The 26,951-nt window shown below is 33.3% G+C and overlaps 1 protein-coding gene across 1 annotated transcript; it reads right to left on the minus strand.

Annotated features, from left to right (window-relative positions):
• Positions 1–25,637: 25,637 nt before the first annotated feature.
• On the minus strand, positions 25,638–26,951 carry LOC107487736 (transcription factor MYB44; the record flags this gene model as incomplete). Its single annotated transcript, XM_016108434.2, is given in 1 exon segment — positions 25,638–26,951. A coding segment is annotated over 1 exon segment (942 nt), but the record flags the coding sequence as incomplete, so codon positions are not given.

Raw genomic sequence — 26,951 nt, forward strand, 5'->3', positions numbered from 1 at the left:
TTGTCTAATTTACAAGATTGCCAATAAAATGGATGGAATCGGATCACTAATAGAATTAGATCATGAATTTTAAATATGTAGTCGCAGATCGAATATGCATACATTTGTAAACCCGCAAAATAAATAAAAAATTTAAACAAATTAAAATATAGAAAAAAATCACCATTTGTATCCATGAAATTTATGAACGCTAACAAAAATACCCATAGAAAACGAAAAGTGACTTTGTACCCATAAAAGGCTGGCCGTCTGTCGATAGTACCTGGACGTCTTAACTCATTTGCTTCGTTAACTTAAATGCCAACATGGCACGTTAAGTGTTTACCTGGCTTTTGATTTTTACCTTTTATTTTTTTAAAAACGTTCCAAGTGTATATAAGAAAGGGAGAGAGAAAAGTTAGAAGTCACTTCGCGCCATTCCATCTTCTTCTTCAATACATATTTACATGTCCTAGCAGAGAGAGACGTGAACCTCTTACTAGACCCCAACAAAACTTATTAGAAGATTGAAGGCGGCCACTCCAAAATTCACAATCGTGGTCCGGTGGTGATCCTTTCGTGATGTGGGTGTGTCGAGACGATTGGAAGACAGTCGTCACTCTCACAGTAAAAGGTAAGCCATCTTCCTATAGTTTTGGTGTCCAATTTCTCATTTTAGTTCCCAATTTTTTTCATTGAACTCATACACCATGAAATGGTCAGCTGAAGTTAGGATTTTTCGTTTTACTGATCGCATAGAATTTGTCATTGTGGGAATTGTGTTTCAATTTAAAAATTTTGAAAAAATAGTAGGTGTATTTTTATAGTTTGTTCATTTTTTTATGATTTATTCATATCTTCTTAATTTTAAAAATAATTGGGTGTTGAATAATATTATAAACTGATTATGTTTATTTATGATTTATTCACTTTTTGATGATTTATTCATTTGGGTGTCGGGTAATGTTAGAAGATAAGATAATATTTTTTTGTTATTCACATAAATGACCACCATCACGCATATCACATTAGTGATAGACCATAGAGATAAACTTAAAAGGGGATCAGATGACAAATTGTGTTATGTACAAGGTTAAACTACTAAGGTGGAGAGAGTTAACGTGGATAACCTGATTGACTTCTTCATTAGTGACTTACTGAAAGACATTGGGTATTCAATTATCTCCGATTTCTATTGTCAATAGCCTAGAATGAAACTTGATGGTGGTTTAAGGCTTCTACGATTTGACATAGATATTGTTAAGATGGATAAAGTTGTTGTGGAGAATGGGTATAGGATTGAATTATACACATAGCACCCCATCAGGTAAGTATGTTATAGATACGAATAATAAAGTTGGTGTAAGAGCAGATGGTGAGATTAATATTAATCCAGCAAGAAAGAGGGTGAAAATTTTGTTAGGAGAACTCCAACTTTAAAAAAGGCAAAAGGTACTGCAAGAACTCTTCAACTGAGAGGAGTACAAACTGAGGCCCAAAGTACAGAGGAGACTCAGGTCCTCTACTTCACATGAGCCACCTAAACCTATCATGAAGCCAATCATATCCAAGGGACCAATTAGGAGGAGAAACGTTAAGAGGGCATCACTGTCACAACCTTCTCCTCTCAGACCTGCTCCATCACAACCTACTCCCATAAGTCCTACCACTAGGGCTAGAAGTGAGTCGAGTTGAGACGAGATAGACCAAACTCAAGCTCGACTCACAAAAATTGAGCTTGGTTCACAGCTCGACTCATTAACAATCGAGTTTATTTCTTAAACTCAAACTCGACTCATAAAAATATCACGACTGGCTTAAATAATAGAAACATAATCTATAATTATTTATCAATAAATTATTACTATTTCATATGTATATATATAATATTAAAAGTATAGATTAAATGTATATAGGATATGTGTATTAATAATTATATATATAATCGAGCCAGCTCACGAACTAATGAGGTGAATTTATGCAAACTCAAGCTCGGCTCATTTAATGTATGAGTTCAATTCTAGACTCAAACTTGATTCACTAACTCACGAGTTTAGCTTATCGAGCTATTAACGAGTCGAGCTCGAGCTAGCTTATGAACTAGCTTGACTCACTTCCGACCCTACCTACCACACTACAATCATCTCATGTTAGACCTACACCACCAACTAACCAACATCCTTCAAGAGTTACCAGACAACAATGCATGGTGCAAGTTGAGGGACCACTTCAAGGTTTATGCAATTCATGCCAACTCCACCATCCACAATTTAAACAGCAAGCAGATGGCCAGTACCTATGTTTCGCCCACCAATAGGAGAATCTTGAAGTGGCAACAACAATGAGAATGCTAGTGGCAGCAACTCCACACCCAAGAAATAGGATTTTCTAGTGTGATTTTATTTTTTGATCAATGACTTACTGTAATGAGAACTTTAAAACTCTGATACTATGATTTTTTTTTGTAACTTATGCTTATTGCTTATATTACACTACTTGATGCTTTCATGTTCATAGTTTGTATTGGTACTTTTAAATAATTTGGATTTGCTATTTTGACATCAAACTCATAAACTTATTTTGAGACTTTTGTTGATAAATGCTTATATTAAAATTATTTTCAAGTTTATTATAGCATATGGAATGAACATCTTTTATTTAGTTATGTTTTCAGGTCACATTTTCGTTATTTATTGTACAATACCAGGTTTCTGGTTAGATTTGTCAATTCACGACATTTAAATTTATATGTCTTGTGTTGTCAAATACGTATTACATCCAATATCACAAATATCAAATATATCAACAATCATGGGTATTAATGTCATAACACAACTTAAATTTTTCACAACAAGTGAAGATGTTAACAAAATTTTAAAATCATCATCATTGAAACCAAATAGCCACAAAAGGCTCCAGAACAATATGCACCATACGCACAATTACATATTGATTAATTGGAACAGATTCAAACTTACACAAATTAACAAATAAAAAAAATGTTATAATCCATGACTTAATAGTTCTAATTTCACCATAAAGCTTTCCTATCTTTAACAAGACCTTCAAACTATTCTCTTGAATCTCTCTTCTTTGTCCAATGACATTGACCTCATAGGTAGCACAATAGCTATTTTGATTTTTTCTAACAAGGACTCTTGCCAATCCCTCTCAACCTCTGTCAATCTCATCCACTCATACAAAATACTTGAAATCCATTGTCTGTAACGTGAAATGGAGGAATAAGGAATTGTTCACAATAAGTTAACCTAAATAGAAGTACAAAAACAAAAAGACTTACCTTTCATAGAGGATGTAACAACCCAACTTCTAGCACGTCATGACCATTGCTAGCCGCCAGGCGCTACTACACGGCTTTTCCTAGAGACTCTAGACCTTATATTAAATATATACATATGAGCCTGTAACGTTAGTCGAGATCACGTGTCATATATATAGATACAACGAATTAGATAATAGTTAAATAGATAATACATACATAATTCATAGAAAATTCAGAAAAACATATTAATATCATACATATATGCCGAAGGCTCATTTAGTACATCATGAATCACATTGGGTTACGTCGTTGCTTATTAATGAAAATATTTACAAACTCCATATTTATACTAACAGGCCTCGACTCACAAGAGTCACCCTAGTTTGGGACCCATTTTAACTTGTTTATATAGGTATGTACAAAAGTACCTAACCATCTAAAAGCTTACACAAAGCGAGGGCAAAGACAACTACTACTACGACTACTATTATAACAACTGCTGGTCATCGATTACTAGTAGCTGAAGAAGCACGAAAGTTCTGTATGGAAGTAAAAAAAATCGCTCTGACCCTCCGGTAATGCTACTGCTGCTCGCTAGTCCCAAGGCTGAAAACTCAAAGAAGACCTCGTCAATTTGCATTTGCGGAATGAAAAAGTAAGGGGTGAGAACCTAAGGTTCCCAGCAGGGTACTACACAGGAAAACCTAAAGGGTTTCGTAGCCTAAGTTTAAGATTTTGTGCAGTTAGGTCGGTAAGTCACACAAAAAAAGTACAAGCACAAGTATATAGCAGAATAGTAACCAAACACAGAATACAAGAAGCAGAGACAAAATACAATCACAGGTACAAGTAAGCAATCACAAACATAGAGAATGCAACAACCAAGTATGATGCATGCCTGGTCCTATGCAGGCCATGAGCTCATGCATCGGTTGACTACCCGCAACCTGACATTACCTAGGAACTAGTCATAGATATGGTTTCCCAATTGCGTCCTCAGTGTATACGTGTCGACGTGGTTAAGCATACCACTAGTCCGTGACAACAGGCAATCGTCGCAAAACTTGACGCCATAATATATGCATATAGGGAAAACATAGTTTTAGCAATTAGTGGGTAAATACCCACCTCCAAACAACCTCTAGCACATTGGAGTTTATAGTTCTTTTTTCGTGACACATCTCAATAAATTTTATCTCTAGGGGACTTATCTGCCCTTCTTTTTAAATAAAATTTATGCCTGGTCCTTTCTTAAAATATCTCAGCCTTGTCACATATTTTACCATTTTGTTTTTGAAATTTTTGTACATTTTCAATTTTACCATTTTGTATATAACTTCGTTTTTCTAGTTTTCTTTAAGCTTTTAGTGACGCTTTCACCACTAGTGTTATTACTTCACTATTTTACCCTCATTTTTTTCTAATAGACATTTTCTCCTTCATTGAGTTAATTAATTATTTATAATTTGACTTTATGTCTAAAATTACTAATATTCTCCTAATTACTCTAATATTACCGTTTAACCTGATTTACCGTCAAAATATTACCGGGTTGATCCTAATATTTTTCTATAACCAAATTATCCATAATACTTTTAATTAATACCAATTTTATCCATAGGGACCTAAAAGATCATTTTACCCTTTATTAATTTATTTACTTATTCTAGTTATCACTTTTTACCGTTTTACATCTAACTTTTACTAAAACTTTTATTTAGACCCAAACTTTATTGTAATTATAATCTTGACCCAATTAATATATATAATTACTAATTTATCCTTGATGACACTAAATTCAGAATTTTACTTATCTTTTCATTAAATTATATTTTTAACCCTCTTTTTATCTAAAAATGACCATAACACCCTTCTTACTTTTACATCTTTATTCCATAGGATTAAAATCAGTTTTCTAACCTCTTTTTAACCCTTATATATGTGACTTTCATGATCATTTAGTAGCTGAATTTTCAGGAGTGCAGTTTTTTATTTTTATCCACTTTTAGTGACTCTTAAGGCTTAAAACTTAAACCTCAAGTGCTCCAAATAATTTCAGTAATTTTATATAATTTCCAAAGATAAATAAGCTTTATATATCACTCAAATAACAGTTCAAAAACAGATAAGTATCATTGAATTTTAAGAATTAAAAATCAAACACAAAATCACCACAAAGTAGCTCATATGAACACCGAAAACAAGCACAATGATACTCTAGCTAATCCTAACCCTTACCTCTTATGTAATTCAGTTATTAAACATTTCACACACTGCAAAATATGCAGATAAGGGCAGAAGCACAGATGATGATGGTTCAACTTTATTTTTGGCCGAAAGTGTCGCAAAAATGTCAAAATTCAACCATTTTGACATCGAATCTCTCTAACTCCTTAGGCATGCTCCATGGGTGCTTCAAGAGGAGTTCTCTATATATGGAGGAGAGTAAGAATTCATCATGCCTACTATTTTTAAAAATAAAAAAGGAAAAGAGGAAGAACAAGGGTTTACCCAGCCAAAATTTCGGTATAAATGCAAGAATTAGCGAAAACGGACAAGAGCTTGTATTTGTATCATTTGAGTCCTTGAAAAACATATGAAAAATAATGAAAGAAGAGCTGAAATAGGGGTGGGGCATAGAGAATGGGTGCAAGAAATTTCTCTCTTTTTCTCTCAAGAATTCGGTCAAAAGAGTGTAAAAATGTGTAAAGTGTTTTGTGAATTTTGTGGCCAGTGCTTCTTTAAATAAAAAATCAAAATCTTGCTGAATTTATGATGGTAAAAATTGCTAAAAGTTTCATGGTCAGGGGCTGAGCTTCAATGAATAAGGAGCGTGAAACGAGGAAGTTTGATTAGCGCTTGCGTGTCGAGCTTAGCCGCAATTAACCGCAATTAGTTACTCGAGTTTAAAAACACAGTAGGGAGGGGTGAAAGGTTGAGATATTCTTAGCTCATAGGCTAGGAAGGAGAGACAAGTTACTTGGGTGGTAAGTGAGAAGATTTGGGGTCTCCAAGAGTTGTTTTGGGAATATTAGTCAGAAATTCAGTTCGGAGTACATTTTACCGTGTGGTAAAATAATTAATAGCTAACATTTATTCTTAAAGAAATAAATCATGAATGGAGGGCTAATATTAATCTTGGAACACAATTACCAAGGTAGAAATTACTTTTACCACAGGTTTCGAAGTTTTCGGTTACTAGAGTTTTTCTCAACGTACGCAAAACTGTCACTAAAAGTGAATTCCCGCCTCAAAAAGTCTCTAGTGAAAAAAATAAACCAATGGTAAGCTAATATTTATTATTTACTAGTCAAACATGACTTAGGGGGATTAATTACCCTCATAAAGTCAATTTTGACCTTATTTATGGCCCTTTTCTATTTAATTTTTTAATTTTTTCTTTCTTCTTTTTTTTTCTTGAATTTTCGCTTTTTTTTACCATTGAACCAGCCTCATTATTTCTTATTAGGAAATGGTTCAGAATTTTGTGAAATAAATTTTAAAATAGTCAAAAAAGTCTATTTACTGAAAATTGGGTTCTTACAGATGACACCTAACGAATTATCTCCCAGGATTTGTTAAGGTTCCAAATTGTAGCAACACCACATCCTGTCCGCAGAAGCATCTCCTAAATAAAGTCTTCTCTTCACCTCTCTTGGAAGACGAAGCCCCTTCTCTATTGATACTTCCATTCGAAAAACAATGGTTACTTCTACTTTTCCTAGACATTCTAGGATTTTTAATTTTAAATTTGGAAACTAATTGAGGATAAATTAGGAAAATGAGTAATGTTATAACAGTAACAACATTCTTGAACACGTCATCACATTGCTGTTTCATAGTCACGTAAGCACTTAACATGACATGTTGGCCTTTAAGTTAACGAAGCAAATGAGTTAATAACGTATGGATACTATTGACAAACGGACCCAGCCATTCATGGGTACAAAGTCACTTTTCGTCTTCTATGGGTACTTTTGTTAGCGTTCATAAAGTTCATGGGTACAAATGGTAGTTTAAGTTTAATATATATGTACTTTTAAGAATATTAATTGAAAATACTTTTATAAAAAATATATAAAATTAAAATTTTAATGTATTTGTTATGAATTTATTAAAATAAAAACTTTAAAAAATATTATTAATAATTTAAAGAGTATCTTTAATATTAGTTTTAATTTTAATATTATTTTGGGTTTTACAAGATGACACACATATATTTATTTATATATACGACTATATGTCATAAATAATAATTTAAAATTAAAAAAAATTGTCTTCCCAATACTTAGTCTCAATTTAATTAGAATTTTATATTATTTTTAATTATTTTATCAAAATAATTATATAAGTGACAAAATTTTATTATTTTTCAATCAAGACGATATTATATTTTTAAGGTAATACTAATTTTATTTTATCAATTAATTTTAATATAAATTTTAATTTTAAATTAGTTTACTTCTTAAAAGTATAAAAGTAAGTGAAATGTTTTTAAAGACATAAATTAACTAAACATTTATGAACAAATAAGTAACAGTGATTTACATAAAAAAATAAAAATATTAATACGTATATACACTAGAAAAAAATTTTTTTTTACTAATTTATTTTAGTAGATGAGAATTACTTTATTAAGTTTAATCTTCTTAACAGGAAATATATACCAAATTATTAATTATAAAAATGAATTAGCGTTGGGATCAGATCAATTTTCGTTTAATTAACTTTACCTGATTATATTCAAACCAAAACGGGTCATTTAAAATGGGGTATATGAGGATTGAATTAAACCGGATATAATTAAAATTTTGATCTGATCTTTATTAAATTTATCATATCAGATTGAATATTTAATATTTATATTTCTTAGAATTAAATATCAGATATTAATAGAGATGACAACACTATTTAAATTAGTGGATACCTATTCTATTCTTATTTATTTGTGTCAGATTTTGACCGAGACAAATTCTTGAGCGACGCCGAACCGAATTTAAGTAATACCTATCTCGGTATATATAATATATATAATTTTAATATATAATATGTATAATATATGTAAAATAATTATTAATAATATTGTATTATATTTAAATTTTTATTTTAATTTATGTTATGTATGTGATGATAGTTATATAAATGTTGAAATTTAATTTTATTTATTGAATTTTAATAATTATAGAGGCAGGACGGGTTAGAATTCAACTTTTTATTACTCGCAGTTAGGAGTGAGGCAAATTCTATGCGAATTATTGTAGGGTGGAGTGGGATCAGATAGATCAAAAACCTGCCCTTACCCGCCCGTTATCACATACGCAAAAAAAATATACTTAAAAATTAAAAAAAGTAAAAATTAAAAAAATTACTCTCTTTTTTATATTTATTTACTTCCAAAATACTATTAAAAAATATTTTTATAAATAATAATAATACAACAACTAAACATATATGAATAATAATAAAAATAAATATTCTTCACATACAAGTCATTTACACAAATAACTCCATGTCTTTAACCTCATGCGCCACTGTCTAATCAACTTTTCAATCAACATGCAAATATATAACTGTCTTTTTTGAAAGAATTTCATTTTTTTTTCGAATTTTCTCAGCATTTTCGATCTATGTTCTCCTCCATCTTTGCATTTTTCTTCGTTCGTTCTCTACGTTCTCTTTCTTCGTTTGTTGCAATTTTTTTCACTCTCTACGTTTTTGAAATCAAGTTCTGAAATCAGTTTTGAACAGTTATCTCGTTGTTGAAGATAATGAATGATTTAAATTCAGATTATCAATTGAACCAGAGCGAAGTGGATTATTATTTTGAATCCAATCAAGTAGCTGATGTGTGGTTTGATTCTAGTTAATGTTTTCGTTAGTAGTTTATGATTCTGTAGGTAAATAATGTTGTTTTTGCTTATGAAAGTTGTTGTTCATTATTGATGGTTTGAATTAAATATAATGTAGGAGTTCTGCATTAAAGAAAATATCTTTGTGTATTTGTAGCAAATTTCAGTGTAAAACCAAGATATTTATGTGTATTGTTAAGAATTTTTGGTGTATTTGCACCGATAAGTTCTGCATAATTCAAAATTATTCCTCTTCCTTCTCCTTATCTTCTGCTACTTGTTTTTTTATCATGATCATCACCGTCTTCTTCTTCTTTTCTTTCTTGTTTTACCTTCTCAAGTTTCTTCTTATTTTACTCTCTTACCTAGAATAAAAATAAGCAAAAAAAATAAAATAAAGAAGAAGAAGAAACACATAATGCTGCAAAATTACTTGGAAGATGATGAACTTACATTCAACTAAAAGAAAGAAAAAAATATTAAAAAAATGCAACATTAGAAGAAATATTTTTGTATATTTACAGCAAATTTCAGTGTCACACTAAGATATTTATGTGTATTGTTAAGAATTTTTGGTATATTTGTATCTGATAAGTTTTGTTTAATTCAAAACTCTTCCTCTTCCTCCTCCTTTTCTTCTGCTGCATAATTCATTTTTGGTGTACGTTGCCATTCTGATAAGGGTGCGAAGAAAAGGAAGAAGAATAGTAGAACGATGACGACGACGACGACGGTGGAAGTGGGAAAATTGACCAGACTTGAGAGCCTCTTCGCCGTAGAAATTGTAGATCTGAAACTTCTGAGGGTCGCTAAGAATATTGTATGTTTCAGAGATACGTTTAAATTTTGCCTCAACTTTCGACTTGTTGAGGGAGTTCTTGTCGGGGTGTTAGATCATTGCGAGTCTCTTGTATGCTTTCTTCAAGTCCTCGTCGCTTGCGTTTCGGTTCACTCTCAAAATGTTACATTGTGATGATGGTGGTGGTTTGGATTTGATGGTAACGAGCGAGGATAATAGAAAATACATTTTTTGGTGGCTTTAAATCCAACTGTTTGGAGTGGGGAGCACAATAAAGAATATGATGGACAAGATTGACGATTGCAATGAAAATGAGGGTAATGACTAGTGGTTGTTAGGGGAGGGAGAAAGAGAAAGAGCGAGAGAGAGAAGATGGTAGTAGTGGTAGAAGGAAGGGTAATTTATAGTTTCTAGATATTTTTTAGTGTTTGGATAATTTTGTCGTAGGAATCCATTTTTTATGGGTACAATTGTAATGTCTTTTTTTCGTGGGTAGATTTGTTAGCGTTCAAAATTTTCGTGGATAAAAATAATAAATTTAATCTATATATTAATTAGCTAAATACTGGTTCATATTTTTTATTTTCTTTTTTCTATCAACTATACTAGAATTTATACGATATGAATTAGTCGAGTGGTTAATTCACTCGTTTATTTATGTAAGTGATTTAAATTTCGTCTTATATATACAATAACTCAGTCACCAAAATTAAAAAAAAAAAAACTAGAATTGCTATAATGTATTTATCACCCATCATGCACGTCTCTAATTATCACCACATTTATACCCTTTTTTCTATTGATAATGCAACGAATCGGATTAATTTGGTTAAAATAATTACTATGAAATAAGAAAGTTTGGACAATACAAGTATAATATAATGTTGCCGTGGGTGCAAAGAGAAACCAAATTAAATGACTTCATCACTTAGTATACCAACTTGGACACGTAATTCCACGCCTTTAATTTTCTTCATTCTTCACTACTTAATTAGTATTACTTTCTTTGTTTATACAAATTTGAATTTTTTTTTTCCCCGAAACCCCTAAGCTGTTTCCTCCGTTGGAAAATGTACTTATAGATTGGTTTGAAGTTTGAACAAAAGAAAAACCATCTTCAACTCTTTTTCCACATTTGAATGCTCGCATGCTATAAAAAGGCCTCATCACTCCCACACAAAAAAAATCATATCATTCATCCTTTCACCATTATTATCTCTCAAGAGTTATTAATTTCTTTTTCCATTCTAATCATTTGTAACGGTGGAATGACAAGTATGACTAAGGTCCCAAAATGTTTATTTGTTTTGTTGATGGTCCTAAACTGTGTTGTTATCATAGCCCGTCCATTGAATATAATTGAGACAAGTTCTTCACACAAGTTGAGCAACGCCCCACTTTCACTTGGAGGGATTAAGGACTCAGGTCCTAGCGGTGGAGGCATAGGACACAAAGCCACAAACCTTCACAACCTTTCAATTGGGGGCATCAAAAACTCAGGTCCAAGTTCAGGAGGGAAAGGTCACTAATATATATAATGTTAGAGAAATACTAGAAAACTGTCAGAATTTATTATTTTTTATCATTATTATTAATTATCAATTTAATTTAATTTCTTTAGTTTAATAATCCAATAACATACTTTAACATATATTTTTAAATATTAATGGTTAATTAATAATTAAACATAAAATTGTGATAATTCTTGCATTGCTGTAAAATGGAAAGGAAAGGGCACTATATATGTATGTATGTATGTATAGTACTCTATTCCAGCACTCCTCTAGCTTAGCTTTCATGTGAATCATAAAACTAGCTAGTTCTTTAATTTCATTAATTATATATATTGATGCTAAGTTGTGTATTTTTTTTTAATTATTATTCGTGATGTAATATTCAAAGTTTCAAATTGAATATATCAGTGTGATATTTTCTTTATTTTTTTATTATTTCTTTTATTTAATTATTATCATTTGGAGTCTGGGGTCATGTCGGGAGCAAAGCCTACATTTTATGTTATGTACACAAAGGAAAAACTGATAAGTGATAAGGAAAAGTTCATCACTACTTTACAGGCGATGGAATATTTCAACACTTGACTATGCCATATATTCATATAATTAAGTAAACAGTCAACACTATTTAGTTGACTTTTTGAACTATAAGGGGTCACCTGTGTAAGATTTATTGTCTCTTTCTGAGATATGTCTTGTATTTAATTTTCATAAGTAAACGATTTATGCGTGCCGTTATTGGTAACATACATTAATTTCCTATCGTATAATTCGTCGAAGATGTAGTTTCTCATCCAAAACTTTTTTTTTTATAGAAAACGTAGATGAAGTGAAGTGATGATTCCCAACAAATAATTTTTCAATGATTATGGTCAGAGTCGAATTAAAATTAATTTTATAAATGTAGAATATTAGAATATAATTTTTAAGACAAAAATATTCAATATGAAATAGAAATCATAACACTTATTATAGGATTTCCTATTCTTATTGAAATATAGGTAATTTTTGTAATATAAAATTAATGAATGACATTAATGTATTGTCTATTTAATCATTAAATATGTAATAATAGTTATTAAACTTATTGGTTTCTTGTAACTTTGGAATAATAAATAAATAATTAGGGTCGAATAAATATAACTCATTATGTATGTACAATAATCCTCTTAATTCTTGAGTAACGGATCAAAGTGTTCATATAATTTTTTAAATAATAAATTTAAAAATGAATCATTTTTGTTGATGTAATAATATTACATCATTATATATATGTACTTATAAAAATTCTTTTGCATTATCCTGTATGAAAATCAAATTCAAATTTTCAATTTGATTTCAAATGTTCACTATATTTAACCTTTTTTATTATTCTTGAGATTATTAAATATATAAATTATATTTAAAATAATTTATCGAATTTATAGATATTAATTATAGGTGTCTTGGAGAATTCATCTTTCTTATCAATTTTGTATTAAATAAGATCATTTAAACATTTGAAAACCAAATATATTAGTAATTTTGAGTGAATCTCACTTAAATATTCTTTAAGATTATTCTTGAAATCAAATTAAAATTTTTAATTTACAAATTTTAGGAGTTTAAATGTTACATTCTTAATTATTACTTTGTGTTGTACAATTTTTTCACTTTAAAAAATAAAAACTCCTCTATTCTATCACAGATAATTCAACCTAATTACTTGAGCAAAACGGAAGGAAACAAGTACGTATATGCATATTTAATTATATAATTCTTATTGCTTCCTTAGACTCTTCTCCTCTTATTGTTGAAAACCGCACTCAATATTTTTATATCCTTAATTAGTCAAGAGAATATTGACATTAAAAATTAATTAAGTGGTATCTTATCGTGTTCAATTTGTTTTTATCTATCAAATAAGTGATTGAATAACCTTTATGGCAAGAAAGCCATAAGGGGAGAAAAACAAAGAAAAACAACCACGTTATATATAAAAAAAAGATAAACTATTAAATCAATCATTTATATAAAATACATTTTAATAATAAATTAACTAATATATATATTTATATTTAAATATATAATAACTAGTTTGGGAGGGGATATTTGAACTTGTTGTAATTAAAGCCCAAATATGAAATTCTGATCAAAGCCTACAAAGAATTTTTACCATGAATAGTTCTTGATTGTTAGTGATGATTCGGCCATAAATTGCAGAAGAATAGTTTATGATCCTTTAAAGTCTATCTGTAACGTAACGACATTTGGGAGGCAAGAATCTCACGTTCAAGTAATTATTATATCTGAAAAATAAGACTTAAGTGTTGGAATATGAATATGTAAAGTTGGAAGATAAGGTGGTCCAGTTAAAAAAAATATAAAAAAATGTTACGAAACAAGATTAAAACATAGTTTGGTGCTACAATTACTATTGTGGTATTAATGTTGGGTGTGGAGGTATGAATGTAGTTTAGTTCTGGTGAATTAATAGTTTGGGCCTTTGATCATAAATGTGTTCAGCGGCATTTGAGGGTTCGTTTGGAGGTAGGTAAAATAGTTATTGCAAGCTGGCTAATGCTTTAGATTTTAGCCTAAGCCCATTTCTATTTGCTTCGACCCAAAACAAAAGAAAAAGGTGCTGCTTACACTCGGAATCACTAATAGATTTAATGTTTCCCTTCATAATATTTGCTTTTCACATTACGGTTTGTGAATGTGCTTTATTGTAAAAAATGCTATCAAGCACTCAAGTTGAGAGCAGGAAGAACGAGAGAAAAGACTATTTGAGCAAATTCAAAATTTACTGTTAAATATATTTATTTTTGTATTAAAACGGAGTTGAAAACGTCAAAAAAATAAATATAAATGATATAGGATAAAGAGGTCCTTATGTGATCTTCATTGAAGATGGCTATTAAATTTATGAAAGATAAGTCCCAAAACAAAAAATCTTTTTCTAGTTCTAAACTTCTCGTTACCAAAAAATTAACACTTCTATTAGCTTTTCTATAAATACGAACAAAAAAAATGTTCCAATTATTTTTTTTAGTGTAAAAGTATTTTAACTAGAGAAATGGAGTGGCTTTCCAGATTTTTATCACTGTTCATAAGTTTTATTATAGTCGCTGAGTCACATTCTACCACAACCTTCCTTATGCTCATAGTCTATCCCATCTTCAGACCCTTCGCAACAATCCAGAACTCTACCGTATATGCTGTGTAGGTTCTGATGTTGTACGTGAAACCAGCCACCCATCTTCTTTCTCTGTTTCTCAGCAAACCGCTACACCCCACTCTGCCGGGATTCTCTTACACCGCCCATCTGAATTGAGTTTCATTCATCCATTCGTCGGCGGTTTTCACTTGACGTTGATCTCCTACCTTCTTGCGCTCTTTATCGGGTAACTCATTTCCATAGCTTGTTTAATTTTCTGAATTTGATTTCTGGTTTCTATATATAGTTGATTTGGTCTTCTCTAATTATCTTCAGGAGCTTCTCTATTTCTCCAATACCATAGTCTCCAGCAAATAACAATAAAAAGGTCTTTCCATTCTATATCTTTGTTATTCTCTTATTGTTGAGTTAGGTTAACTTCTACGCAATCTTTTTCATTCAAGGTTGAAGAAGGTTTGTAATTTAGGTGTTTCTAAAAATTGGATCCAAATAGTAAAGACTCTCGGACAATCCCTGAAAACATTGAGACAATTTTTCTGGGTTTCTTGGCAGTAGTTTCAGTCTCCGTTTCTCTCGAAACTTCTAACCTTTCTTTCATTAGTTAAAATTCTTCTGTGTATTGTGCTCCACATGAAGACTTTGGCTCTCTACAAACTTTTTCAGTCTCAAATTAAGCTCCATATAATTCTATTTGATTTCGACCATTTGTTTAAGACATTGTATGTTGATGCAGTTGAAAACTCTCCATCTTCCGTGTGCTTTCAGCCTCTTTTAGTATTATCGCCATCCAAATGTGAGAGGGGCATAGCTAAAATTTTTTGGACAATTACAATAGGTGAGCTGACTCTGAGTTCTTCTCTGTTCCATTCTCCTAAGGTTGATCTAATCTTTCACCTTACCGTGGTTGTCAATGTTCTGGTTCAAGGCTTGGTCCCTGAGTAATTCTTTTTCACTCACCCAATTGTCATTCCAAAAGTTGGCTACTTTCGCGTTTTATATAAATTATGTTGAATTCTCTTGGAAAATAGGTCATAATTTGATAAGTTTCTTTCAAAGATTTGAATCTGAATTTTTTACAGTTGTGCTGCTGCCAATTTGATTCCTTCTATAGTACTTATGTTTTAGGACCCTTACCCAGTCAAGTTTTTGTTTTATTTGCTATAGAATTTTAATTAGGAAAGCGTTGTTTATTTTTTAGAGCTTCCTAAATCCTATTCCCCCTTCATGTTTCGGAAGGCAAAACATTTTTTCAGTTGATCAAACATATTTTCTTTTGATTGACTTCTTTTTTCCATATGAATTATCTTTGAAGCTTCTCAGTTTCTTAACAAAATATTTTTTGGCACTCTATCCTGTTGCATGCAGGGACGGACTTACGCGGGAGGGGGGATTAATAGTAATGAGTTATTAAGTATGATTTAATTTTTTAAAAATTTATTTAGTATTTAGTTTAATATAAATAAAAGTCTAGCCTAATCTAAATATTAATGATTTCTAATATCTAAAAAGTAAGTAACAATTAAAAAAAAAACATGAAAAGATATTATTTCTAATATTTTTAATTAAATAAAATTTTATAAATTTTATAAAGTAGATTTTTTTCTTCTCGTGAGACTTCTTCTTGATTCATTTGATATTAATTTTTTCTGTTTCAACTACTACAACTGAGAGTTCTTTTTCAGCTATAAATATTGTGAAGAACAATTCACAAACAAAACGAAAGATAAATTTCTTACTAATTGTCTTTTAATTATATTGAAAAAAAATTGCTGAAAAATTTGACACAAATTCTATTATCGATAAATTTTATGAAACGAAGAATCGACTACTTCATTAATAAAAAGTACATACATATTTTTTATACTTTAAAATATATTCTCTATCAGTATATTTTTGTAATGTATTTTACATTATATAATTTTTTACATAATTTTTAATATTATATATGTTATTCGCCCCCATGATACTATTTCTGGATCCCTGGTTGCATGTGATAGTTTAAGGCGGACTGATGGTGGCTTGGGCTAGGGTCAATATCCCTGCAAGGAAGAGGCACTTATTCTTCTAGTCTTTTAGTTTACTATTGACTCTTCCCATCTTCTTTCCTCGGGTCGACCGATCTGTTGGCCAGATATCTGTTACGTCGGCCATCTCTGACCAACTTTTCTATGACATTCTTCAAGTCATAACATTCATTGGTAGAATGTCCATACAGCTTATGATACTCGCAATATTCTCCCCTACTTCCAGCTTTCAGGTGTTTAATCGAACGAGGGGGTGGAAGCTTCTCCATGTGGCATATTTCTTTGTATACATCCACCAGAGAGACCATTAAAGGAGTGTAATTATGGTACTTTCTGGGTTTTTTTCATGTTCTGTTCTTCTCTCTTTTTGGGCTCTTTTTCCTTTTTCTAAGGGTAGTAGGGCAGGTTTGTTTGCAAAAAAAGTTTACTGAGTCGGAAATTTTTCTCTATGTTGATGTATTTCTCTGCCCTTTCTTAAACCTCGTTCAAAGAAGTCAAGTGTCGTTTGGATGTTGACTGGGAGAAGGGCTCCTCTCTAAGACATTGACTAAGCCCGTGATTACGGCTTTAGTGGGCAAATTTTGAATTTTCAGGTAGGTGTTGTTGAACATTTTCATATAGTTGCGAAGGGTCTCACTGAGTAACTGACTTCTTGCTTAACTCCCAACAAGCTCAGAGTGTGTTTGGTTTTGTCTGGGTGGTAGGTTATCGAAGCACCTCTGTTTTGTCGATGGTGGTTCGATATCTAGTGATTTGGGAGTGAAACCTACTCCTCTGTACAAGTACCAATTTTTTAGAAGTGTATCAAAGCGTCTTCGATTAGACCAATGTTGAAAATAAAGATAAAGAAAATTCATAAATTAATAAATAAAACATAGAAATTAAAGTTTTCAAAAACTAATTACATGGTAAATGAAAACGTTTGCATCAGAATCGAAAGAAAACAATAAAAATGCCTTTAATTAAATCAAAGAACTTTTAACATAAGCGATAAAATGTAGAAGGATAAATTAAACAGAGAAAGTAGAGAACACCTAGTAAATGAGATTAATTGAAATGTTAAATTTAGAGAAAAAAACAAATTGAAAGAGGAAGAAGGTGGAAGGAACCCTACAGAAAATGTAACTCGAATGCAAACTCAGGAATTCCCTGGGACGTGAGAGTGCTAGAGTATTTTTTCTGAGTAAAAGTTCCAATTCTTATTCCCTAACACTTCCTAGTATTTATAGGCTATCTTACATAACGGTCAATTAAATCACAATTAATTACAATTAAATAAAATTACAAATTTTGAAATGCAATTCCTCTTGGTAACCGTTCCCGTTGCGTGATTGTTGATATTTCCCATATTTTCCTCATGTGATAGAAGCCACTAGCCTTCTCGCTTCCACAACTATTCGACCAGCTCTTCGAAGGCCTTACTCGATTTCTCGAATCGAGTCTCCTATTCGATTTAGCTTACTCGATCAACAAAACAATCGAAACCCAAATCCACGCTGATTACTTTCAATCTTCATACTCGTACGCGTGTCTTCTCCAAAAACCACACTTGACTTATTTCGATTAAACTTACTCTTATCGAAAATATTTTCGATCAACAACTTCATAGCCTCCTTCGTTATAGTAGTCAGGAAGGCTTTACAACAGGTGGCGTCGAAAGCATCGGCCAGGTACGCCTGCTTTTGAAATTATTGAGGTGGTGACTTGGGTCTGATATTCCGTTATAGAGGTCCATGTCGGGAGATTTGAAATTCCTGGGAACTTTAGCCCTCATGATCTCTTCCGTGAACGGGTCTTCTCCACCTAGGGGGCTTTCTTTCCGATCTGTTCGATTACTCCTGTTCTGAAGATCGGCTTCCCGCTTTCGAAGCTTGTCTTCTAGCTCATTCCGTCATCTCACTTCTCTTTGTAACTCCCGATCTACTTTCCATTGTCGTTCAGCCTCATGTTCGAGCTATTGCAGTCGATCCCCCTCGCCATGAACCAGGTCCAGGATCTCGGTTGTATGAGGGCGGTCCTCATCTTCGGGATGGTGGACTTCATAATGGATTCTCCTTGGATGAGAATTTTCTGAGGTGCCTTCCCTGTGAGGCCCTTGGTGTTGTGGTGGAGGAGGAAGCACGAGGGCCCAGCCTTCTGGCTGAGCTTCTTGCTCAAATTCAGATGTCGTGTGGCCTTCTTCATGCTCATGGTCCACCATTTGTCAGAGAGAGAATTCCAGGTCCCCGACAACGGCGCCAATGTTACGAGGGTTACTTAAAACGTTAATTTTGGGTCTGAACGTGAGATCTAGATCGCTTAGTATGGCAGCGTCCGACCTCTTTGGTGTCGAGGTGCCGCTTGTCTGAATTCCTCGTGAGGAGGTGGCGGGTGGTACCTGCAAGAGACTCCGATGTTTAAGTTAGCAAGGGTTTAAAGTAGGTTTTTAGTAGATTAGAACGTGAATTATACCTGTGGGATGCCAGTGTACTTATAGTAGAATTGATAACCACCTTTGTTGGAGTAGTTCCATCTTTTCTTGATGAATAACCGTTCCTTTTATTTTGGGAGTTTGTTGGGATCTTATCTTTTAGAGAAGATAGAGATAGTTTGAGAGATTCGGAGAGATAGTTACTTACTTATATAAGCATCAGCTGTCCTTTCTCATTGTAAAGAGGTCGGATATGTGGTAGAGGTCATCTTTTTAAGTGGATCTTTCATCTTTATTGAGCCTGACTTTTATCTATTGGTTCAGAGTATGAACAATTATATTATTTTTAGATAAATGATATATGTTTATTTTATTTTTGTTATTTTAATGTTATCATTGACTATTTTATAAAATTATTTTAATTTTAATATAAAAACTAAAAATTTATTAAATTACTCAACTTTTTAATAATAAAATAAGCGATTGAGCAGACTCAAAAAATAAAAATCAACAATAATGCAAAAAATATTGTCAAAGGAGCATCGAAAATTTTCATGTGATTATCTTTAATTAGACAAGAGGATTTTGTACAAGAACGGAGTTGACTGATTTAAAATTCGAAATTTGAATCCAAATCTTGGCAGGCTCAATTAACATATGACGAATGTATAGGTGACACATTTCATTCATGTTGCGATAGAGTTTGTTTATCTGTCAACTGTAGAATAGTCACCTAACACACAAACCAATTAGTTTCTTCGACTAAGAATTTACAACTTGATTGTTTGAGTACTGTTCTTTCTACCATCATTCCGATATCATTTCAATTCAATTATGTATCGGCTAATTTTATGATGTCTATAAATTTTTGTTTAAATATTATCTAATTTAATTTTTATAATAAATTTTAATTTTTTAAAAATTATTTATTTTTATATTTTTTAAATAAAATAATAATTTTTAATTTTTTTTAATAAATAAGCACCATCTTATAAATACCATAGCATTCACCGTATGTATTTTACATTTCAGTTACATATTAATGTCTTCAAATTCTTACTTCGTTTCTTTATTTTTCATTCAAGTTTGATCTATATATAATGTAAATAAATTAGTCTTCGTTTTTTAGAATTTTGTATGAGTTGTGATTTAATCACCATAATTCGGCGGTTATAATTTATATTTTGGATATTAGGCTAAAAGAATATTAAAATTTTTATGACTCATAAACAATCATTTTAATGTTGTTATGCATAAATCGACCATTATACCATAATTTTAGTCCTAAGAAAAAGTTAAAATAGACGTTAGGACGCTGCAAATAACAACCACATGTATGTTTATTAAAGTTTCGTTTAGTTAATGTATAGAATAAGATATAAACATAAAGACGTAAATATTAAAAATATAAATATAAAATATTTGTGTTTATGTATTGTGCAAAAATAATAAATAAGACACACAAATATTTAAAAAAATTAAATTATCTTTTATTTAACCACAAATTTTATCATTATTATTGTATACTCATGACTCTAAATATTGCATGTCATCGTCATTAAATTTTTATTTCTTTCAATATTTTTTATTTCTTCCAATATCATCTCAAATTATCATTCAAATATTACATATACAAACTTTTTTTAAAAAAAATTGAAAAACAAAGCTAAATATTTATGAAAGATTAATCAAAATTTAAATAAATAAAAAATTAAATATATAATTTTTTTTGAAAAAAACAGGAGGACAAATTTGATTGTAGAATCTAAAAGAGAAAAAGAAAAAAGAAAGGTTTTGAGAGATAAGAGGACAAATTTTAAAATTTTAAAAATTGAATAAGGATAAAAGAGTAAAAAATTAGTGTCTTACAATTGTGTCTTAGTGTCTCACCAAATTGAAGGTACACAAATTTAGTGTCTTTGTATTTTTCTGTGTCTTTCGAAAATTTGTGTCTTACCAAATCAAACAGCAGACATAGACATCAACCAACGTTACCTAATATCTTGACAACTAAAATTATTCATAAAAGATCATCAGTCTATATCAGATAAAACTAGGTAGAAGTAAAATATATATGAAAATCTAATACTTACTTAAGTCACTCTCACTCATTTCTTAGAATTATTGCTGATTTGAATGTCGGAATATTTTTTATAAGTACTCGCCCTGTCTAGTATTCTTTAGACTCCAATGTATATCTTATTTGCAAAAAAGATAGGACGAGATAAACCTCGAACAATCCCTATTTATAAGAATATGTTGCACTGTTGTTTTTTACATGTGTTTTTTTCAATTTTTATTTGATATAATTTTTTAGTTGAAATCTCATGAAAAAATTAGTTATTGTTCTTGCTTGCTTGCGCCGAGGTATAGATTGTTCTCCAATGAAGGTCGACAAATTCCCAAGGTAGAACACGGTATACATCGGCAATGGAAGAACTGGGAAAGTGAGTACCTGCAAAGACACTCCGATGCTCAAGTTAGTAAAGAGATATGTGTGTAGAGGTTTTTCTTGAAAAGATTGCTTACCTTTTGAGCCTTGCTCCTCTCCTTATATCTGGTTGGATGAAGTTGATCATTTTGTCTGAGTCGTAACGTCCGAGGAAAGAATTAACTGCATATCCGACGTTATTGGATGAGAATGAATCCTGATTATTATGAATACTCGGTTACGACCGAGGATTATGCGTTACCGAGCTATATAACTCGTAACCGACTTTACTGGTCATATCACAGCCCCCAAGTTTGGCCTGACTTGGAGGAGACAGGTTGAGCTTTTAAATGGTTATCGACGAGTTATAGCTCGGTATACGGAGCCCCCAGATCAACGTGGCTCTTTTAAGTCTAACCTTGGTATATGAAAAGGCTTGGGCGTGTGAAACAAATTTGAATTAATGCTTTGCATTGTCAATTGATGTTCCGATAAAAGTAAACTTTGTTGGATCTTCAGTTAGGGTGACCTTTGTCAGATCCTAATTTAGCACGGGGCGTTCTTGAAAGTCGGCCCTCGAGTCTAGCTCTGCTAGGATTGGTTGTTCGGATTGTATTGAGTTGACACGTGCTTCGGTGTTCCTTTTGAAGGGCTTTAGGCTTATGTTGTAGCAATGCCGAGCTTCGTGTAAATCACTGTGAATGGTTACGACAACGATGTCCTACACAGGAAACTTGACACAAAGGTGAAATGTGGAAACAATGGCAGCAAATCTATTCAAAAAGGTCTTCCTAATATAACATTATAAGAACTAAAACAGTCTACTACGAGATATTGGATGTCTTGTGTCTTAGATAATGGTTGTTCACCGAGTGTGGTTTGTAACCACACAGAACCCAACACATGAACTTGTTCCCCTGAAAATCCAACCAAGTCTTCTGAGTATGGCTGTAAAATGTTAGTGCTCAGTTTCATTTTCTCAAATGTGGCAAAGAAAAGCACATCAGCGCTCCCTGGATCAAGTTGCACTTTCTGAACTATTAGGTCTCCCAATTGGATGGAGATAACCACAGGGTCATCGTAGTTGGTGTGGCTGCAATTAAAGTCGTCAGGGCGGAAGGTCATCTCGGGGACATCTTGAATTGGTTGAGGATTATGAGCAGTATCCCCAACCGCTAACATAGCTCTGTAGGTTCGCTTTCTGGCCGAGCTTGTATGTCCACCTCCAGCGTAACCTCCCGAAATGCAATTGATCACTCCCCATGGTTGAGTTGGAGCTTTATCTTTCTCCCTTGACGATGGGCCTGTTGTAGGTTGTTCAGAGCTGGATGTTGTTCTCTTTTACATATGTCCTGCGATAAATTTGTCGAGATGTCCTTATCGTGCCAAACGTTCCAGTAGATCCTTGGCAATTACACATTCGTCGGTTGTATGGTTGTGTTTCTGATGAAAGGTGCAGTATTTAGATTTGTCAATGTTTTTTGGTTCGGGATAACTGCCTACCTTTCGGGGAGGTTTAATCAGCTTTGAATTCAGTATTTCCTTAATAATGTCGTCCCTCTTAGTGTTGAGCTGGGTATACGATTCATAGCGAGGAATTGGTTTGAAACTCTTATTGTTATCGCAAGATTTTTCATCGTCTTTGGTGGCCAACTTATCTGCCTTTCGCGCCTGGCGGAGCTCTTCAATGTCTATCTGTCCCATGGCTTTCTCGCGAAACTCGGCCAAAGTTTTTGGCTTGACAACGGCAATAGTCTTCTGGAATTTACCTGGGCGAAGACCACTTTTGATGGCATGAATGTGAACTTCGGGGTGGAGATCGGGGAGTTTGATAGCCACCTTCGCGAAACGAGTGATATAATCCTTTAGACTTTCTTGTGGTCCCTGTTTAATGGTCGTTAAGTAGTCAGAATCATGGAGATATATTGTAGATGCTGCAAAATGGTCTTCAAACTGCTTAGCCAGCTCTTGGAAACGTGATATAGAATCTGCAGGCAAAGAGCAAAACCAGTCAAGGGCAGGACCATCTTAGAAAGACGGGAAATAACGACATAAAATAGGGTTAAATGCACCGTTAACAATCATAATAGATCAAAATTTTTTAACATGTTGCTTCGGGTCGCCCAATCCGTCATATGGAGTTAAAGTCATTGGAAGGGTGAATTGTCTGGGAAGTTGAAAGTTCATTATGTCGGCTGTGAACGGCCCTGCAGAATTGTCGAGCTTCTCCCCCTCATCATCGGGTTGGGCTCCTTCACTCTGATGGCCCCGGTCATTCCCACTCTGGGGTGTCTTAGAGACATGAGTTAGTACCGATTGACGCTCGTCATTCCCATGTTGCTCCTGGTGATCATTATTGTGCTCCAGGCGAGCATTAACTAGTTGCGCGATTTGGTTTTGCATTCTCTGATTCTCCTCCGCCATCCGTTGGTTTGCTTGTTGAAGCTCGGTCATCATCCATAAGAGCTCGGATGGGGTAGGGGGAGGAACATCTACCATAAGTGGATATGAGGAATTTGGGGCTTACAACAAATGATATCTTAAATTGCGGGCTCCATAGTGGGCGCCAAATGTTATTGCCTGTTTGCGCCGAGGTATAGATCGTTCTCCAATGAAGGCCAGCAAACTCCCAAGGTAGAACGCGGTATACGTCGGCAATGGAAGAACCGGAGAGGTGAGTACCTGCAAAGGCACTCCGACGCTCAAGTTAGTAAAGAGATATGTGTGGGGAGATTTTTCTTGGAAAGATTGCTTACCTTTTGAGCTCTTGCTCCTCTCTTTATATCTGGTTGGATGAAGTTGATCGTTTTGTCTGAGTCGTAACATCCGAGAAAAGAATTAACTGCATATCTGACATTATTGAATGAGAATGAATGCTGATTATTATAAATACTCAGTTACTGGTCATATCAGTTATGTTTTTAGATATTAGAAATTGAATAAAAAAATAAAATTAGAAAATCGCATTTCAATTTAAAGAGAAAAATATCAAAATACAGGCAAAACGCATTTCATATAATGCATATGGTACATCATTGTTAAATTATAAAATAATCATGTTAATTGTATATTAAAATCAACTAACACTAAAAAATACATATTAAAATTTAAAATACAAAATACATAATAAAAATAAATTAAATTATATATATTTTTATTGACAAATGTATTAAATCAGCATTTAACCTTTTTATTACATAAATAACTAACATGCCTTGAAAGGTTAAAATTAGTATTTCGCCACGTTGATCTGCGTAGTATTTCACATCGCGGATAGTTAACTGTTAATGAATCACGTTAAAAACATTGCCAAGCAAAGTTAACTGCGATGTTCTTTTCAATCCTACGCGTAAAACTTAGTATTTCCCCAACTGTCAAGCGAATCCTTATTTAACTACTTCCTAGAAATACAGGTCAAAGAAGGACGGCGTATAAGCTTTTGTTACAAGCTATCCATATTTGTTTTCACATGCCTTAATTTGTTTCTTGACCTATTATTCGTAAAAATAAATAAAATATGCAAGCAGTGGTTAGAACAAAATGCTCCTCATATAGTAGGAGAGTGTTTGGAATTAAGCCTGGATTTATAGGCCCAGCTTCTACATTCTTCGAAAACTATAACAAATTAAATGTCTTGTCTCATCATTTGATACTTGAAGGTCCCCATTTAGTTCATAACCCATTAAGCCTTCTATGACTTCTAACCAATACGTATGCATCTAACTGTTACCATAAGCTTTTGTAGCCCAACACTTAAATACTTCGTAGTTGTATTTAAATTGAAATCTCTCTCCTTCTACCTGTCCATGTAATTACTACCATCTTCTCTGACCTTATATATTGGATGTTGACCGAAGAAAATAAATAAATAAATAAATAACTGCTCGAAAGATATTTAATTTTGGACCACAACAGATAATCTGAGATCCTCTAAAACTGTATTTGTTGATATACATAGAGTTTATCTTTAGACTTCAGCCAACCTAACTTAAACTACCAGTTATTCTGAGTCTTTGCAAAGTTATCTGAGTTTCATATATTATAACCTTTCTGTTACCTAGATGCGCTTTGCACATTAAACTGAAAGAAAGATCATTGATCAGGTTATACTCCATTTCACTAATTCAACTACTAATATCATAAAATTTGGATTAGATGCACAAATAAGAGAAGAAACTTATCTCATCATAGTTGAAAATAATTTTATTCTATTTTTGTTTTTTCAACTAGGCCTGGAGTACAGGACCAAGAGACGGTAAAAAAAAAAAAAGAACAGTTGTAGAATTTTCAGATTTTTCGTCCGGTTACATCTGAAACCTCTTTAGGTTTTTACTCTGCTAATGAATTTCTCACTCCCCCTCACATCCATCCATCCATCTCCATCCATCTCGATGCGAAGTTCTCTCTGTACATTAACTAACCATTAACCAAAATTATTGCCTAAAAAACAAGATTAAAAGAAAACAGGGGATAAACACGAAGGTTCAATTTTCCCTTTCCTTTCTTTTTTTTTTCCCCTCCCTCTGCATCTGCATCTCCATTTTTCCCAAGTCAAGATATTTACGAATCGATCCTGCTAATCCCAATTCGCTTAACGGAAGCGTTCCTAAAGCCACCATCAGCAGCCTGAAAACACATCCCATTATTGTTACTTTGCTGCTCTAATCCAGCCATATAACTCCTCACTTCCTTCCTTATCATATCTTGCATCACCGCCAAAAGCTCAGCACTAAAGTTGAATGGAGCCGCTCCATTATTCTGCTTCGGCACCGCAGCCACAGCCGATGGATCGCGAATTTGCTGTAACGGCTGTGCAGCCAACGGAGCAGCACCTGGAGCTGTGGCAGTTACCGCTGGAACGGCCGCCACCGTCGCGGATACAGCAGCCGACATTATTGGCAACAGAGGTATGGCAGTCAACGGCGGCGCCGAGTGAGGCGACGGTTCGTTGCCACGATTCGAGACTTCCGAATTAGAGTCGACCCCGGGGAGGGAAAGGGACAATGAAGTGGGAGGGTCATAGGAAGACGACGTCGTTTCTACCGGCGGTACGACACCGCCGGCTCTAGGCACAGGTCGGAAAACGTGCGATGTGGAGGCAGCGGGGACGCTTGACTCGCTCACATCGGATCCGGAGGGGCTTCCGGGTGTGGGAGGGTTCATGTAGAGGCCCGTTGATACGGGTACGGCGGCGCCGGCGCTGACGGAGCGTTTGAGTGGCTGAGCGAAGTGAGGGTCGTCGATGGGGCCCATGGAGGCGCACTTGCGTTTGAGGGTGGAGTTCCAGTGGTTCTTAATGGCGTTGTCGGTTCTGCCGGAGAGGAGTCGGGCTATGGTAGCCCACTTGTTGCCGAAGCGAGCGTGAGCTCTGATTATGGTGTCGTCCTCTTCGGGGGTGAAGGCCCGATGCTCCACCTGTGGGGAGAGCTGGTTGCACCATCGGAGCCTGCAAGACTTGCCGGAGCGGCCCGGGATGGATTTGCTTATGAGTGACCAGTTCCT

This window comes from Arachis duranensis, chromosome 5, assembly GCF_000817695.3.
Source record: "Arachis duranensis cultivar V14167 chromosome 5, aradu.V14167.gnm2.J7QH, whole genome shotgun sequence".
In the NCBI taxonomy this organism is placed as follows: domain Eukaryota; kingdom Viridiplantae; phylum Streptophyta; class Magnoliopsida; order Fabales; family Fabaceae; genus Arachis; species Arachis duranensis.